Here is an 18583-nt window from a genome sequence, read left to right as displayed (position 1 = left end):
GGTGTGCACATAATGGCATGCATGCTTTATGAAACTAAGAGTAACAGGGTAGGAAGGGGCCTCGTTCTGATGTGGAATCTGAAGCACCTGGTGCTTCTCAGAAGTCACTGAGAGGAAAAGGAAATTAAATGGAATTTAATTTAAAAGAATGATAATTCAGGTGGCCAAAGAAAAGAGCTGCTGGCCCAGGGCTCCATATCCAGCAAAGCCTTTAGCATGAAGACAAATTAAACACATTGCTAAATGAGGATTATAAGACTTCATTGCTCTAGCAGCAGAAGTAGAGAAGGTTCCTCAGGTCAGCGTGGGCCTGAGGACGGCATAGAAGGATGGAAGAGCAGCCCAGCAAGAAGTGCATGGAAGCCCAGTAGCCCGGGTTGCAGGCGTGTGGCCGCTGACGGCAGAGGCTCTCGTGTGGGTGCACAGCAGGCTCAGAGTGCAGGGCAGTGCAGAGGAAGGGGAAAGAGTGGGCGGAGCTGGACAGTGACCTTTCTAAGTAGACAAGGTGTGCGTAGTTCCTGTAACCCATAGCCACCGAAAGACAGATCGCACAACAATGTGCGATCAAAAAACCTAGAGATAAAAACGAAACAAAACACATTGTGAAGCAGTACTTAAATAATCGAAAGATCTTTATTGAAAATATTCAAAAACAGAACAAAAAGGAAAAAACCTGACGCTTAAACAGAAAATAATAAAATGTCATAAATCCAAACACATAATTCCAAAACTGTGTTTGCAGTGACTGTTAATGGTCTAAAGAGACTTTTAAAAGTAGTGGTGTCAGAAAAGAGTTACAGAGCAAGAGCTGCGCTGTACAGTATGCACAAGTCTATACCACGACGAGGTCAGCACCAAACGATAGAAAACGGTTGTCCATGCAGACATCAAGGCTACTGTGGCTGTGATGGCAGCAGGCTGTGTCTGTGGCTGCACCACCCTGAATGAAGCAGATATGACCTGCCTGGGTCAGAGCAGACCTCAGCAAAGACAGAGAGGGTCGAGAGACAGTGACAAAGTGCCTGCATAGGCAATGGCAGCGCTCCAGGTCACATATCCCGGTGTCCACAGACCCAAAGGCGAGCCTCCAAGGTGGCGGCAGGCAGAGGCACCTGCCACCCTGAGTTCCAGCCTCAGGTCCCAACTGGTGGAAGGAGAGGACTGATTCTTGATGTCTTCCACCCTGCATGTGCATGCCTTGATGCACATGCGTCCACATGCATCCACATGCACAAAGTACATGAACCCTGCCTGTGGAGCTGAAAGGAAGGTGAGAATGCAGTACTTAATGCAGACTCCACACACGGCTCTGTAAGTTCACCTTCAGCAAGGTGAGTCATGTTCTGAATGATAAACCTTAGCAACTCCAAAGAATTTAAACTTCTACAAAGTTTATTCTCTGACTAATAAAACTAAGCTAGAAATTTATGAAAATCAAAATTTTCAATCACCTAGAAGCTTAGCAACACATTTTTAAGTCATCCATGGGTCTCAAAAGAAAATCTCAAGGGAAATTAGTGTCATACATATTATGTATCTGGGGCTGGATAGTTGTTTTGAAAGGATAGCATGTGGTAGCCCAGGCTAGCCTCAGACTCACCACAGTCCTTCCTCAGCCTCCCAAGTGCTGGAATTACATGTGTGTATTACCATGCCTGGATCAAAGGTATTTTCAACTAAATGAAAATACAGTATCAAAAGCTGCAGTATTAGCTAGGCCTGGTGGTACATACCATCAATCCCATCACTTGGGATGCCTGTGAATTCAGAGCCAGTCTAGTGCACATAGTGTGTGCCAGCCCAACCAGGGCTACATAGTGAGACCGTCTCAGAAACAGGGGATGGGGGAAACTTTATGGAGTTTATTTAACACAGTCTTTACAAGAAGTTTGTAGCATTAAATACTTGGATATGAAAAAAGTATAGCTCTCAAATCAATCTTCACTAGAAACAATGCGAAGATAATAATACAATTATGTTTAAAAGATGTATTTATTTCATGTATGAGTGCTCTTTCTGTACATGCCAGAAAAGGGCATCAGATCCCATTACAGATGGTTGTGAGCCACCATTTGGTTGCTAGAAATTGAACTCAGGACCTTTGGAAGAGCAACCAGTGCTCTTAACCACTGAGCCATCTCTCCAGCCCCATATATGATTTTATATGTATGTTCCTTTGCATACTTAAAAGACACTTCCTCCCCAGCCCTGTACAACTGTATTTTTCAAGAATTTCAATTTGTACCTCAACACATCCCATTAATGAAAATGTCAGGTTCAAGAAGTAGGAAGAAGGGCTGGAGAGATGGCTCAGCAGTTAAGAGCACTGACTGCTCTTCCAGAGGACCTGGGTTCAATTCTCAGCAACCACATGGCAGATTACAGCTGTCTGTAACTCCAGTTCCAGGGAGTCAGACACCCTCACACAGACATGCATGCAGACAAAACACCAATGCTCATGAAATAAAAATGAATAAATTAAAAAAAATAGGAAGAGGGGCTGGAGAGATGGCTTGGCACCAGCACCCACATGGCAGCCAGTTTCAGAGGAGTCTGCCTGCTTTTCTGCCCTCTGTGGGGGCATCAGGCACATGAGAGTGCACAGATGTATACAAGCAAAAGACATCAAAATAAGTCTCTTCAGGAGAGAGAATAAGAACAGAGAGTGCTTGTGGGTTTGTGTGAGTGGATTAGTGGGGTACCAAACCCAGCAAGAGGGAAGAGGAAAGGTGGGTATGGGGGGGGTTCCCCATACACAGAAAAATCCTCAGCAAACAGTAAATCCAGCAATCTGTAAAATGGAAAGATGCACCATAACCAGTGGACACAACGAACCGAAGTCAGTCAGTGTGACTGGGCGAAGGCGTGGTCGTCAGAGACCTGCTGCTCTCACAGAGGACCCAGGTTCAGTTCCCAGCACCCACAAGTTGGCTCACGGCCATCTGTAATTCCAGTTTCAGGGGATGTGGCCCCGTCTTGGGCACCCAGGTACATACGTGGTACGCAGGCAAAACACTCATATACATAAACTTTTAAAAAAGTTTTAGAAGAAAACCAGTTAATGTAGTTCGGGGCATTAGTGAACTAAAAGGCAGCATACTCAGACAATAATTTCAAGAAGATAATTACAAACGCTAAAGCTATAAGCTATGGAGGGGCTGTGATCTTGGATTAAAGTTCTCAGTTGTTAGATTAATTATGTGTGATTGTCAAAAGCACTCACTCTCATGTGCTCTCTGTTTCTGTGAGCAGCTCACTCGCCTATACCCTGCTGGCTTCAGACTCATGCTGCCCTCTTTGCCCTGCCCACAAGTCCTGGATTAGAGGTGTGCAGCATCACCCCCAGCTTCAGAACCCCAAGCTCCTGCTCTAAAGAACTGACAAGGATGGAAAGAGAAGTGGGGAGGAAGTATTTAATCTCAGCACTTGGGAGGCAGAGCCAGGAGGACCAGGACAGCCAGAGCTACACAGAGAAACCTGTCTAAAACAGGATGGTGTGTGGGGTCTGAGGAGCTGGCTCGGTAGTCCAGAGCATTTGCTGCTCTTGGAGAGGACCTGGATTCTGTTCCCAGCACCCGCGTGCTGGCTCAGGACTGCTTACAACTCCAGTTCCTAGAGAGCCTTTGCCCTCAGGCCTCTGTGGGCACAAAGCACACATGTGATATGCGGACATACATGCAGGGAAAACAGGCATATACATAAACAAATTTTAAGAAGAAATGAAACAGGATCTCCTGCACCTAGGCTGCTCTCTAAAGTTGCTGTGGTTGTAGGTGACCTTGAACTTGGGTCATCCACCTAAGGGCTAGGGTTATTGGTATGCAGTACCATGCGTGTGCGCGTGTGTTTACACTCGCAGCAGCTTACTGAAGTCAATTCTCTCCATTTTCTTCAGCTTGAATCTTGTCTCTGCACTGTACTCCAGCCTAGCTGACCCATGACAGGCAGTCTTCTGTCTCCACTTCCCATCTCCCCAAGGGAGTGCTGGGATGCAGGTGTTTGCAACCACAGCTGACTTTAGCAGCCAGAGGGTTTGCCTATTGAGCCATCTCCAGGCTCCGGTACATTTCCTCTGCCCTAGAGTTCAAGACGACCAAAAAAAAAAAAAAAAAAAAAAAAGCAAAACCTGAAGATGGTAATAAATAGCAATAAAACAGACAAACAGGCAAGTAACAATAACACCCCGGGCACATATCCTTCCTTCAGAAACACACATTAAAAGCACACACACTGTAATGCTGCCCAGAACCAGGAGTATAGCTTGGGTGAGGCATGGAACAACTGTGAGTCTCACACTGTTGAGCACAGAACACTGGGAGCGGTGGGCAGGGCTGCTTTTAGTGTTTGTGTCAGGAGACAAGGGGTCTTCCTTTGTAGCTCAGTCCCTCTACCTGAGCTTCCCCTGTGCTGTGAACTCTGCACTCCGCTTGCTGTTCAGAATATAGAACAGCAGAAGTGCTGAAGAAATGGCAGCTTCCTACCAAGTAAGATGCATGCGCACGCTCACAAACACACACACACACACACACGGACACACACACACGGACACGGACACGGACACTGCGCTCCTGCTCTCGGGCATTGCCTCAGAGGGTAAACCGATTGCACACAGAAACCCGAAAGGTGCTTGGAGTGGTTTTGTCATTGGGATGGACATCCGTGTTCTGAAAGCTAGGGAAGGACACAGAACTCAGCAGATGGCCAGGCCGGGTCCCTCCAGAGCCGCACACAGAGCAGGCCTGCTCAGCCCTGGCTGCCTTCCTTTCCCAGGCTCAGGGCAGCTCTGCCATCTGCCACCAGGAGCTGACAGTGACAGAGCCTGCACTGAGCTCCTCAGCAGTTTTTACTGAGTGATGTCTGGAGCAGGGCGGGTTTCAGGGAACTCGCAGCCAATCTCAAGACTTTTCTGTTGTCCCACGTGGCACCTGGTTATGGAAAATGGCTAATGGGAAAACTTAAACTGGAAAAAAATGGTGATTTCAAAATTGATGTGAGCATAACTGGTTTCTGTTTTAGATCATAAAAGCGGACAGCACTTTCTAATCCCTCAGAGGGCAGACAGGTAAGGACCAGTTTGGTTTACGTACCCACTATCGCCTTGTCTACAGTATTCAAGTGCATTGTATGTTGTGTTTAACAGAGCTCATACATTTTTCTCTTTTACGGCTACTCACTTTGGAAAATAAGACGGCTGTAAGTAAATTACCGTGTGAAACTTAACCTGGAAAGAGCCCAAAGGACAGTTGCACTGATGCAGAGTCGCAGCCAGGGATGCCTCCACTGTTTGTCCAGTTGTCCTGCTGTTTTGTGTCTATAGGTTATAGTCACAGGTGTTTCTGTGTCAGGAAACACGGTCTGCTTTGCCTTTGACAGGCCCTGGCGCACTTCACACTAATCTGTGGGCTATCAGCGTGTCACAGCTGCTCAGCATGTCCTCTGGCGTGTCCGTGGGCTCTTAGGGTTACAGGCTGGATGAATTTGTACATTTGAGAAATGAGAAAGAAAAAGGGCGAGAGGGGCAAGAAAGAAAAAGGAAAGGAAAGGAAAGGAAAGGAAAGGAAGAAGGGAAAGAGAGAAATGAATGTTCTTTTTCCTTCTCTATTCAAAATGTTTAAAAACATAAAAGCCACCCTTAGTTCATGAGCTGATAAAAAGTCCTTAGCCATGTCCCCAGCCTGTAAGGTGCAGTGACTGTCACACACACACACACACACACACACACACCCCGATTCACTGCTGTTGTAGCTGTGAGCTTGTCTTTCTGCCTTTTCTGTTTCCTCTCCGTTTTGTCTTGACTTTTGTTTCCCTTTGTGCCATGGGTGGAATGCAGTGGCTCACACGTTGGACACAGGCTTTCCCACTGAGCCACACCCCGAGGCCTAGAGAAGAACTGAAGAGCGAGTGATAGCTTCTGCCACCCTGCCGTGGGGCAGTTTGCTCTTACCTGACTATTGGGTCTCTAAGAGTCCTGACCAAAGTGTCTAAGTCTTCAGTGACTCTGCCGCTACAGAATCGTTCCATAAACAGGGCTGTCTCATCCCTCGGGTGTCTTAGTCTTCTAGTGAGGTCACGGCAGTGTCTGTGCACTGGCTTAATGGTTTTGTGCATTTTCTTAGCAGCCTGGATTTGTCTGAGTTGGCAAAAGCTGCAAAGAAGAAACTTCAATCTGTGAGTATCTCTTCCCTAGGAACCCCAGTATGGAACCCTTGGTCCCTATTGTCAGTCCGTTACCTATTGCATCATAGTAGCTAAATTAGACGCATGCTGTCTGGTGTGAATGCAGTAACCAAGACCAAAAGCACTTTAGTATATCCAGTCCGCTGACTACTTCAAACAACCCGTGATCTTCTCTGTTAAAAATGCAGCCCTTGCCTGTGATGGTAGAGAACCAAAGTTGTGGGTGTGTCTTGGGGTCCTGGGGTGTGCGGGGCACCCCTTCTTGGCATTTGTTATGTTACTCACACGGGATACTGAGGACTAATAGTAGCTGCTGGTAGGACAGTGAGTCTGGATGTCCGTCCACTGCAGTACTGTGACTCCTGCCCATCAATCATACACCGTTCCTAGAGCTTGGTAAATTTATGCGGCTGAGAGCTTGTGGCCTGGAACCATTGTGTGTGCTCAGGGTTTACCCAGCCCTGCAGGTCACAAGATCACTTTACTCTGTCTTTCCGGCAAGAGGCCCTTTGTCTGTCTTTCCCATGATGCCTCACCAGGTGCTTCCTGCTCACCTTGTGAGATTTCACTCCTTACCTGTTGTCAGTGGTCCCTGCATCAGAACCAAGAGTCTCTGCTTCTTCCTGTGACCTTTAAAGACCCTTAGGCACCAACTTCCTTCCCCTCTGGTTAGGTGTGCGTGCATTGTTGGGGCAGCTCTGTGAATCAGCTCTCTGAGGGCAAAAGTCACTGCCTTGGAGCCCTGCTCCAGGACGTGTGCCTGCGTGTTTGCCTTGTCTGGTGCTGGCTCCTCTTAGACTTAGAACTTGGTGCTTCCATGTGTGGGCAAAGCCCAGTTTCCTGCCCTGTGGTTTCCCTCCTTCCCTTTCACAGAGATTTTAGAGCCTCATATGATATCACTATCACATAAAGTGGATTTATCCTTCCTAGTACTTAATTATACTGTGAAATAAATGTTTTATGCAATTTGTTTGGTGTCTCTGTGTTCTGTATCTATAGTTGTGTGTTTGAGTGTATTATGCCTTTCTTAAGGAAGCCACCTAGTAGATAAATAAGATGTTAAGCTTTCGAGGCAGCGCAAGAGCGAGTGCTTTCCTTGTCCTTACTGTAGTTTGTAAGCAAACTACAGGTATACCTGGCATCAGACTCCTCCTTGCTCTGTCTGTTGGCTGGGCTGGATACCACATGAAGCCTGAGGTTATGGGGTGGGCATTAAATACATACCTTGGGTATAGTTTCCTATGCCCTTAAGACCTTAGGCTGTGTGTCAGGCTTGCCCAGCTCACGGCAGCCCCCAAAGCACAGTCTCCCTTCCAACAGGAGTGCTGGGAAGAGGACACTGTCTGCCCTGCTGGCATCCCAGGGCCTCCTCATAGGTGGGCATCCCTGTTGGGCATCCTGGCCCTCCTCATAGGTGGTTGCTCTTAGCAGCGCAGGGCAGCACTCATCCCCTGCTCTGCCCTTTTCCATCCTTCTCTTCCTTGCTCCTTCCCTTCCTGAGTCTGTCTCATACCCTCTCCTTCCTCCCTAGTGAAAAACTGACAGAAATATAACAACAACAACAACAAAAACCCAGTGTATTCTTGAGTTATGAAAATGTCTGTTCCTCGATGTCCTTGTCTGTAAAGTAAGACAGTAGTGAATTCTGTCCTGTCCTCGCTGCTGGCTTTGGATGGTGTCCTTAGCACTGTGTCTAAGATGCCACTGGCCCTGAGCAGTTCTGCCATGTGGCCATGAGTGACAACAAAACAGCTTTCAGTCCAAACCCGTGCAGGGTCCTCAGCGAGCGCCTTCTGTGGGGTTTATTTTGAATGATCAGTTAATCCGAGGGCACTAGGGAACTTAAAGAAAGATGGCACCATCCTCAGTCACCTCGCTCTCGGCCAGCGCATGCTCAGCACTTGGCATACCCCTCAGCCTTTATTTCCCACGCTATCGTTTTTTTCTTTCTCGAAACTGTAGGAGCAGAATTTCATACTCTGCTTTTTTACACGGGGCACGAGGCAGTCAGTAAAGGCACAGGATGCAAAGCAGTAAAGAGGCCATAGTCCTCGAGTTGCAGGATGACAGAGGAGCCAGACCCCGAGGCTGGGGTTTCAGCCTGCCTCCGTGGGGAGACCTGGATAGTCCTCCAGTTCCTGGCTGCTGTATGGAAGTTTGGTCTGTGGGGCTGCGCTGTGAACTGCAGCGCAAGCGGCATGGGCGGGGGGGGGGGGGGGGATCACGCTGTGCTTTGCTTGATAGGAAGCCTCTCTGAGACGCATGTTGTTGCACAGTGCACAGTAGCATCCTTCCCCACCCCAGCAGTACAGCCATCCAATCCATAGCCTTGCACAGCCTGGGCAGAAGTCCTGATGCTGAGCCCCGTCGCCATCCCCTTCCTGTTGTAGAGCAGACATAAGTTCTCCGGACAGCAGACTTCTGGGGTGCTGGCTGACACAGGGAGCAGGGCGGGGACTTGTGTGTGAGAGGGTTTGTAACAAGTTACTCTTGCCTTCTCTGTGGCAGTAGCCTGTGTGTCAAAGAGCAGGGCCTGAGAAATGCTGTTCTAGTGCTGGCTTTGAGTAGGAACACCCCCCCACACCCGCCCCAAGATGAAGGGTGAGGCCGGCACAGGCGTGCTCCCGTGTTAACTGCTGTCCCTGTGTCCCTGATATGTTTACTTTCAGCTGAGTAATCATTTGTTTGAAGAACTTGCCATGGATGTGTACGACGAAGTTGACAGGCGAGAGACAGATGCAGGTGACTTAGCATGCGGCCTACCTACTCCCGGTGGGCGGTGGCCAGCTGCTGGCCTGGGTTTCTTCTTGTCTAGATGCCCCTGTCCTCATAGCCCATGTGCAGACACGTGCTTTTGCTCGAGTTGGCTTCCGAGGTGGGCTTCCCCAGGTCTCCCGCCCAGTGCATGAGCTATGCCTCTCAGCAGAGCCGTGCCGCCGCAGGTGTGTTGAGATTCTCTTTCCGGCTTTTCCTTTCTTCCGGCTAGTCTGGCTTGCCACACAGAACCACAGTACCTTGGTAACCGAGACGACCGTCGTCCCTTTCCTTCCAGTCAACCCCGAGTACTCCTCCACACGAAACCAGGCAAGTGGCTCTGTATGAAAAGTTACTAATAGTATTATTTGGGCAGTGACTGATGGCGTGATATTTGGTGTCCTTGTGGACATACACGGAAACAGACAATGTGAGAATTGGTAAGAGAAATACAAACGACACACAAACATGAGGAGAAAGGATAAAAGATCGTAAAGGAGACTCCAAGTTGTCGGGGAGCATGGGGGTCCCATGCCACTGCCAAGCTTGTGGGTGGCTTGTTGGCTTCTGGTGGGGTCCTGGTGCTCAGGAAGCTGGAACAGGGGGACCTCAAGCTGGCATCTAGCCTGGACTACATAGCAAGACCATGACAGAGATGGTGGAGGGGAAGTGGAGAGAACGAAGTGGGGTAATTTGTTTTCCAGGTGATCTGAAGCCTCAGATGTACAAAGGAGTCCTCAGTTAAGGCTATTTCCAATAAAATGGAAGCAGGCGCATACATGTGGTTTCCACCCTTGTGCTGCTGTCTATAACAACAGAGCACTGAAGGGAGCCTCAGCCTCTGACAGGAGGGAGGGAAGGAGGAGAGGGGTTGGTGCTGAATAATGGCTGACTGTAAGAGCAGACCCACCTCATCTCTAAAGTCAGAGATGTCCCTCCAGATTCACTTCTCACGCACTGCAAATTAAATCACTGGGACTAGAAGTTTTCTATTCTGGCAGCTCTGAAGATCGAAGCCAGGGCCTGATCCTTGCTTGTCAAGTGTCCCAGCAGTGAGCTATACAGCCAGAACCATTTTATAATTCATTACAGTAATCCCTGCTGTAGAAATGGAGATGTTAAATCCTCTGCCACAGGAAATATTAGTGTTGACTAGAGAGCAATGGTGGCTGAGATTCCGTGATTGAGCTGGGAGACCCTTGCGTAAGCTGCAGTCCTGGGCACTCGTTGTCGCCCTTGGCGCTTACATTCTTACACTAGGTAATATTTTCCATTCTCTTCTCTCCCTTAGGGCAGACAGAAATTAGCTCGGTTTAACGCCCACGAGTTTGCTACGCTGGTCATCGACATCCTTAGTGACGCCAAGAGGAGACAGCAGGGCAGTCCTCTGTCCAGGTCAAAAGGCAAGTGTCCAGCCCAGCCCCAGCTGAGAGTGCCTGGGCCTTCTGGGATGCACTGTGGAGTCCCGAGCTGGAGGTGATGGGGCAGTCATAAGAACAGCCATCCTGAGAGTCTCCTCACTAATAGACTACGACAGAGAGGTACCTGTTGGAATCCTGAAGAATAAGGAGTACCTCAAAGTTACTAAGTATAATTCACATTTGTTTTATATGTATTTTTTCATAATCACTTATTTTCCCCAAAAATTGGCATGTTGAAATTAACCCAAAAGCGTAACTCTAACATTTTACCAAGGACATAAGTGAGGAGATGGAGACTCCTGATGGCAGCTGTCACTTAACTCAGAACCCCTGCCTCTGAACAATTACTGTTTACTGCTGTAATTTTAAATGTCTGTAGCAAGAAACCTTGGGATGTCCGCTGAGCATCTATTTCAGAATGGCTCTTACAGGCCCTGTCTCCAGACATAGGGCCCGCTTCCTCCTAGCCAGCCCATAAGTTTGTTCTTGTTTTTTTTATAGATACAGGAACTATGCCTTTTTATTTTGAGGTACTTGAACAAGATGTTTGTACCATAAAAATTAAGGTTCCTGTCAATATCACACTCCCCTAAGGCAGGAATTATTAAGTAACAGTAATTTATGTTTCTTCTTGACTGTTGAGGAATTTGGTCCTATCAATCCAGCCAGCAGTAAAGATGCTCTCAGAAGTGGCATTAAATTGGTGAGGTTGCAGTCTGGAGAGGTTTTGTATAAACTTGAAACCTCAAAATATGCCCACTCTAAAAGAGAAATAACGAGAGATTCCATATTGTGTATAATGTCAAAAACATTAGAAACAACTAAATAATAAATTCTAGAGAAACAGTCACATGATTAATGTACAGACATCTCCCGGAAATACTTCATGGTGTGGAGTAAAACAATACAGTCTTTAAAGGTTTGCTATAGTCTCTGTTTTGTCAGGTGTGTGTATTAATATAAGTAACTGTACAGGGAACGGTGCCTTCCCCAGATGAATATGCACATGTGGTTGCTCCTTGACATCAGATTTGATGCTTGTCTAGATGTCTGGCTGAGGCTGAGGCTGGCACTCTCCTGCAGGTTTCAGTTTCATACCCTGTCACTGGCCTCGCGTAGACTGCTGGGTGCCATGTTTGCCTGTGTTCTCATACTTTTTGTTGGTGATTTCACTGCTCTAACAAAGGCTCTGAGCACAATGGGAAGATGTTGAACAGTGTGCCTGCATGCAAGAGGGCTAAGGAGAGGCTCATGGGAAGCTGTGTGTGCACAGTGAGCATCTTCCTGGTGTGAATGGAGTGGCCTCAGACTGTGGTCATGAATCCATGGTATGTGTCACACAGGGTGTCCTTAAACAGAAGCGTGTGTGTGGACTGGCTCATGATAAGGCTGTGACTGGCAGCTCTCAGGAACTGAGTCCTTTGTCTCAGTGAGTGACAAGCTTTTAGACTGTATTCACTGAGAACAAGACTGTATGTGTGCATATATGCTTAGGACAGTAACTAGAGAGAAACAGGCCAGCGTGTCTCAGACTGGGTGATCTCCACTGTTCCTCACAAGTGGTTACAGCCTCTGTATTCAGTCTTTGTATTGTATCTCTGTATTGGCATGCTGGTGTTTTTTGTTTGTTTTGGTTTGTTTTGGTTTTTTGGTTTTTTCTTTTTTTTTTTTTTTTTTAAGATTTATTTATTATATGTAAGTACACTGTAGCTGTCCTCAGACACTCCAGAAGAGTGTCCAGATCTCGTTACGGATGGTTGTGAGCCATCATGTGGTTGCTGGGATTTGAACTCTGGACCTTCGGAAGAGCAGTCGGGTGCTCTAACCCACTGAGCCATCTCACCAGCCCTTGTTTTTTTTTTCGAGACAGGGTTTCATTGTGTATCTCTGGCTGTCCTGGAACTCACTCTGTAGATCAGGCTGGCCTCGAACTCAGAAATCTGCCTACCTCTGCCTCCCGAGTGCTGGGATTAAAGGCGTGTGCCACCACCGCCCAGCCATGCTGATGAATCTTAAAGATTCATTGTAAAAGTTAAAATAGGACCACTATGTCTTAAGAAATCAGAATTCACTGTCCAGATGAAGCTATCTATAAAACATCATTGGAAATTGGAGCTTAACTTGAGTTGCCTCAAATAAACCAAAAATGTTTGGGGATTTCTGAACACTTATTCTAAATGTGCAAGAGTGTGTAAGTCACTGCTCCCCATCTGTGGAATGGACACTACTGATAATGTACACGTATGTGTCTACTTGGTCCAGTGTCCCCTTGTCTGTCTCGCAGCCTGGATGCAGATGAGCGACCACTGCTGTTCTTGTCTTTGCACCTGACTTCTAGGCTGGGTGTTTTCTCTTTTTTTTTTTTTTGTTTTTTGTTTGTTTGCTTGTTTGTTTTTTTGAGACAAGATTTCTCTGTGTAGCTCTGGCCGTCCTGGAACTCACTCTGTAGACCAGGCTGGCCTTGAACTCAGAAATCCACCTGCCTCTGCCTCCTGAGTGCTGGGATTGAAGGCATGTGCCACCACTGCCTGGATCACCTTATGTTCTTATGGCTGAAGCAGTGCCCTGTGCATGCAAACCTGAGACTTCCCCACTCAGTCTGGAAGCCCAAGGGGTGTGTCTGAGTTAGGCATTCCCCGCTCAGGCTGACAGCCACCCCGAGGGGCGTGGCTGAGCTCTGTGGTGAGTGGGAAGCATTGGAACTGCTCTGTGTGGCTGTCCCTTAAGCCTCTTCGGGCGTTGCTCTTTCTGTCATTTTCTTCACCCTTTAATGGCTAAACCAGAAAGTCACCTTAGTAGTTTTTTAGAAGGAAAAATATATCTTAACTCTGAAGTAGTTTTCCTTCTTCTGTGAACAGACAATGTGGAGCTCATATTGAGAACAGTCAGTACCCAGCACAGCACTGAGAGCCAAGACAACGACCAGCCAGACTATGACAGCGTGGCCTCCGATGAAGACACAGACGTGGAGACCAGGGCAAGCAAGGCAAACCGGCAGAAGGTGAGAGGACACACCTCCCACAGGACAGACGTGCTCCTCCTAAAACGTGTTCTTGCCCTGGGGCTGTCGCTGAATGGCAGAGTGCTCGCCAGTTTATACAGGGCCCTGAGTTTAGTTCCCAGTGCCACCAGAAGACACATATACATGGCAGAAAAAGTAAAACTAGCAGAAGGGTTAAGCCTTGGAAGGTGCTGTGAGAGGGCTCAAGTTAGGCTCACTGCTAACTCAAGCCATGTTCTCAAAATAAGGCCCTGTCACTGAGCACGTGAAGGATCAGCCATGACTCTAGGCTGAGGTCAGGACTGGAGGCTTCTCTGTGTGTCATCCTCCCAGTGTGCTTAGCTCCTCCCCTCATGATGTCACTGATGGGGAAGCAGGGACAGGAGACTATGCACTGCACAGGTGGTGCGCATCGCAAGAGCAGACAAGCTGGAGGTTAGGAGTTTGGAAGAGAGAGCATCAAGGGAGGAGCTCTTGACAGTGCAGAGCTCTGAAACAAGGCCTCACAGATGTGCTGTCCTGCACCCGCGTAGAAGGCAGAACAAGAAAGCCTGGGTTGGAACAGCCTAGAAGAGTCACACACTTTGCAGAGACTCCGGACAGCACAGTGAGGACCTCAGCTCTAAAGGGCATTGCAGCATGGCCTCAGGGCTCAGGCCAGTGGGGCCCAGGGAGAGAGACAGGGCACTGTTGAGTGAACAGGGGAGAGGGCCAAGGGGTCTGCAGGCTGAACCCTCAGGATGGACTCAGATAGACACTCCACAGACACTGAGTAACAAATAAACAAGAAGCTAGGCTGCCGAGGTCTGCAGGTTTGAAGCAGGGAGATAAGCTTAGATGTGTCCAGCATTTGCTGTTTGATATTGGCAGAAGGGACGCCCCTACCTGGACTGCCCCGTGCCAGTCCACTCAGTGACAGGTAGGGTCATTACCAGTCCCTCAGGGACGGACTATCCATTGATTGGCTGGGCTCCTGCTGCCCTTTCAGCCTCTCACTGAGCACTGCTGCTGGACTCTCAGGAGCCCTGGCCTCCTCAGGCACGCCTCCCAACTCCCCCAGCTCCTCCCCAGGCAGCCCAGCCAGCTGCTGCGTCCCACCCACTCCATTGTCTGTGTCCCCAGCACTCAGTCCCTCCATCCTGCTGGTCCTGCCTTGGAACACCTTAGCCATTCCCTTTCCTGTGCTGCTGGAGTGTGAGCGCCATGGATGTGTAGCAGCCTGTCCTCTCTGTCACAGCGCACTGGAGACTGCCTGATGCTCACTAGGTCATGTGGAGCGAGTGAATCCATAAAGAGTGAGCTCTTTAAGTTAGCAAGGACAGTGTGTGCAGGGCAGCGCAGAGCCTTGGCAGCCAGTGTCCACAGAGGTTTGCAGCACTCTGCCTGCTCCTGCAGGAAGCTCTGCAGAGTGTCATGAGTCCTGGAGTGCCCCTGCCTTTCATATGGTCCACCTTTGCAGTCCAGCGGGCGTGGCGGAGATGGACATTCTTTAGCTGTTAGTCTTTAACATCATCATCGCGGATTGTGAACATTTTCCCGGTTTATTTTTAGAGCCTAGATTCAGATTTGTCAGATGGACCAGTCACTGTGCAGGAATTTATGGAGGTCAAAAGCGCCCTAGTGGCTTCTGAGGCCAAGAGACAGCAGCTAATGAAGGTGAATAACAACTTGAGTGACGAGCTGAGAATTATGCAGAAAAAGGTAACATGTTAATAAATGCCAGGATGGTTGACTCGTTGATCCCAGTCACCATGCTTATGGTCAGAGGGAAGAAAACACTGTAACAGACATAGACATACTGTGGCCAAGCTGTCCTCTTGAAAGCAGGCTGTGTGTGTATGTTTGAAATGCAGCGCTCTGATGAGAAATGTGTTCAGCGTAGGACAGAAACTATAGCCCAGTGGTGGGTGGTGCATCTGCCTAGCATGAGCAAAGCCTGGGCCAGGGTCTGTGCTTGGCTGGGATTCTAATTCAGTGTATGTATGGACACAAAGCCTTGGGTTTGCACCTAAAAATGCATTCAGAGTAAACTCCCCTAGGAGAGACCTAACAGCCCACTGTTTGTGTGAGATAGCATTACTTTGCCCTGTCCTGGGCTTTCTGGGAATCTGGAAGCTACTGCTTGGGTGTGATTTTCCACACCTATTGCTAATTCTTAAGATTAATCTCACCATGCAGACAGAGCAGGCAGAAGCACGTGCTTCTCAGCGTAAGCCCTAGCACGTACCATGTGCCGTGCTTTCTCTGCTGGCAATGACTCTGACTGCTACCCTGGCAACCCTCGCCAGCATCTCAGCCTGCTGTCGCCACCTGGAGCAGGGCTTGACACGCAGAAGACTGCCACATGTCTGCCTGTACTGACGAGGAGAGACAACCCATGTACGCTGCACTATCCTAGTCATTCCCCCAGGGCAGCCGTTCTCAACCTTTAGGGGACATCAAGCAATCCTTTCACAGGGGTCGCCTAAGTTCATTGGAAAACGCAGAATTACAGTTAGGAAGTAGCAACAAAATAATTTTGTGGTTAGGGGTCAGCACAACAAACATGAGGAGCTGTGTTAAGGGGTCACAGCGTCAGGAAGGTTGAGAACCCCTGCTTCAGGGACTGGGAACTGCACGAGTAAATTCACCTGTAGGAGAGGTCAGTAGGGAAGGCAATGCTTGGGATAACGATGGGAGAGCGACAGACAGGAAAGCCAGCTGTGCCCTAGACTCGGCACCGTAAGCGTAAGCATCGCTGACTGTTGTGAGAAAAAGCTCGCTATGCACCCCCACGCAGAAAAAAATAGACTGGCTTTGGGGTTTATACTATTGTTGAGGAACGCGATTTCAGACTCAGAGTATTGTAAGGCCCGGTCACAAGGTACATCTTCTCAAGGAAAGCCAAAGAAGGGCACTCCCACTGGCTAGGGAGCAAGGTTGTGAGACCTGTGAAGTCAGTCAGTGGCTCTTGTGCTGTAGTGCGGAGGCTGAGATACTGAGCCCTCGTGGACTAGCACCCCGACCTGCCTCGCAGCCCCGTCTAGGCTAGTGCACAGCTGTGACCAAGAGCCTGAGAGGCCTTTGCCGCAGCAGACAGCTTACATCTCCTCGGCCTTTTCTGAGCAGGGTCACACAGATGTGGTAGTTAATGCAGTCACCATCTTACCAGCTTCTTGGGGGATTTGTTTTTCTGAAACTTGCCTTTGATTGTTGGTCTGCGGGGCTTCACCTTTTTACCCATAGTTCTCCTTTAGTGTTCATAATGGTTACCTGTGCTGGGGAGATGGCCCAAGTCAAACATTGAAAGACAAGAAGAGGACCGAAGTCCAGACCCCCAGAACCCATGTGAAAGACCAGTTGGGCACAGTGGTCCACCTGCAGTGCCGAGCAGCAAGCGCAGTGACAGGGAGTCCCCAGAGCAAGCTGCCAGCCAGACCAGCTAACCTGTGTGCTCAGGCTCACAGAGTGGTTTTGGGAGATACCAGTGCCCCACTCGAGCCTCCCATCACACATGTGTACACACGTGTATGCCAAAGATTAATAAAGAAAACTCAGTGTTGGCTGAAGAGATGGCTCAGCAGGTAAAGGAACTTGACAGCTGCAGAAGCCGACAGCTTGAGTTCAACTCCCAGAGCCGACAGAAAGCGGGAGAAGAAGCCCCAGAGTTGTCGTCTGACACCACACGCAGCCACCAAGCACACGCAGACACAGTCAGACTTCATTTTTATTGTAATTGCTAGAGACAGCTCGAATCTCTTGAAAGCAAGTGTCTATAGTTTCTCTAGAGCAAGAATTGGGGAGAGACTTAGTGGGTAAGAGACGAGTACCCAGCCTGATGGCCTGAGTTCAAGTCCCTAGACTCCCTGACCTCCACATGTGTACCGTGCTGTGCACTCACCCTGACACACATGCACATACACTCAGACAAGCCAAGTGTTGACGAGCAGAGCCATTGTCCATTATTATCATACCGATGCCTATGATTTCTAAACTAGTGAATTATCTGTAACTTTTTATTTCCTGCCATACTTTTTCCAGAGTACAGCCTGGATTTTTTTTTTTTTTTAAGATTTATCTATTTATTTATTATATGTAAGTACACTGTAGCTGTCTTCAGACACTCCAGAAGAAGGAGTCAGATCTTGCTACGGATGGTTGTGAGCCACCATGTGATTGCTGGGATTTGAACTCCAGACCTTCAGAAGAGTAGTCGGGTGCTCTTACCCACTGAGCCATCTCACCAGCCCCAGCCTGGATCTTATAAACATTATTAAAATCTGTCTTAGGACATTTTCATAAATGCAGAGTAATGAATTTTTTAATTGGACACAGCCCTGTAATCCCAGCTACTTTGGAGGCTGAGATACAAGAATCGTAAGTTCCTTCTTGGGGTAAGAACTAGTTCGAGGCCCGCCTGAGTAACTTGGACTCTGTCTCAGCTCCTGGGCATGATGTACCAGGGGGAGGCCCTGGTAGACCATGTGCCTCTGTGCTTCAGGCCCTGGGTTAAATTCCCTGTGTAGGGGAGGGGCTGAGGTGACTGAAACCAGGGTCTGTGCTCATCTCAGAAGGCAGCTGGCCAGAGTCCAGACTGGGTGTTTCAGAGGTAGCAGCAGTGTTCAGGGCGTTTATACTTTCACAGCCTGCTCAGAATAGCACAGAGAGCTTTTAGCTCAGGCAGACACATGAGCCCTGCATCTAGGGATATAGTCCCTTGTATTATTCCCTCTGTCTGGACCCCACCCAGTTTCCATTCATATCCCGACAGCCCACTCACACTTGTCTGTCCTGGAATGCAAGAATTTCTAGAGGCTCCCCCTCTTTGCAGAGGAGGTTATAAATATAGGCGGGGAAGCCATGCTTGTGTAGAGGTAGGCACTACAGATAGAGCATGGGGCTTGTTCACATAGCCAGGCTGTACTGTTTTATTTTAAAGTTTGTAGTAGAGTTGGCCAAGTAGTGTGATTTCTATCTCATCTTTCACGGTTAACAGTTGCTTAGAAACTATGCAGATCAATGAAGAGGGTCAGCCGCTAGTGATGGACTCCCACAGATTGGTGCTTTCTAAATAAAACTTGAAAGTTAACTCCCAATACTGCATGACCTTGCTATTGGACAGTGAGGACCCCCTGGTGCAGACATGGTTGCTTACGGACTTAAACCTTGGCGCTGGAGGACAGCGTGGTCAAAGCGTACATTCTCTCAGAGAAGGCAGTTGGACCCATACCATCCCCAGCTTATGCCACAC

The 18583-nt window shown here is 48.5% G+C and overlaps 1 protein-coding gene across 11 annotated transcripts in view; it reads left to right on the top strand.

Moving 5' to 3' along the window:
• The window catches only part of Git2 (GIT ArfGAP 2), a 45492-nt gene that overhangs the window by 14079 nt on the left and 12830 nt on the right, over positions 1-18583 (top strand). For 2 of the 11 annotated variants that reach the window (XM_029477205.1, XM_029477202.1), the window contains exons 8-15: positions 5017-5062; positions 5188-5193; positions 6117-6168; positions 8847-8919; positions 9164-9261; positions 10223-10334; positions 13211-13353; positions 14905-15054. In XM_029477205.1, coding sequence (XP_029333065.1) covers positions 5017-5062; positions 5188-5193; positions 6117-6168; positions 8847-8919; positions 9164-9261; positions 10223-10334; positions 13211-13353; positions 14905-15054 — 680 coding nt within the window. The remainder of the gene's footprint in view (positions 1-5016; positions 5063-5187; positions 5194-6116; positions 6169-8846; positions 8920-9163; positions 9262-10222; positions 10335-13210; positions 13354-14904; positions 15055-18583) is intronic. The other 9 variants (XM_021163985.2, XM_021163982.2, XM_029477204.1 and 6 more) reach the window with 7 other exon arrangements.

Source organism: Mus caroli, chromosome 5 (assembly GCF_900094665.2).
Source record: "Mus caroli chromosome 5, CAROLI_EIJ_v1.1, whole genome shotgun sequence".
NCBI lineage: Eukaryota > Metazoa > Chordata > Mammalia > Rodentia > Muridae > Mus > Mus caroli.
Note: the sequence above shows the minus strand (reverse complement) of the source record. Positions and strands in the feature narration are given on the sequence as shown.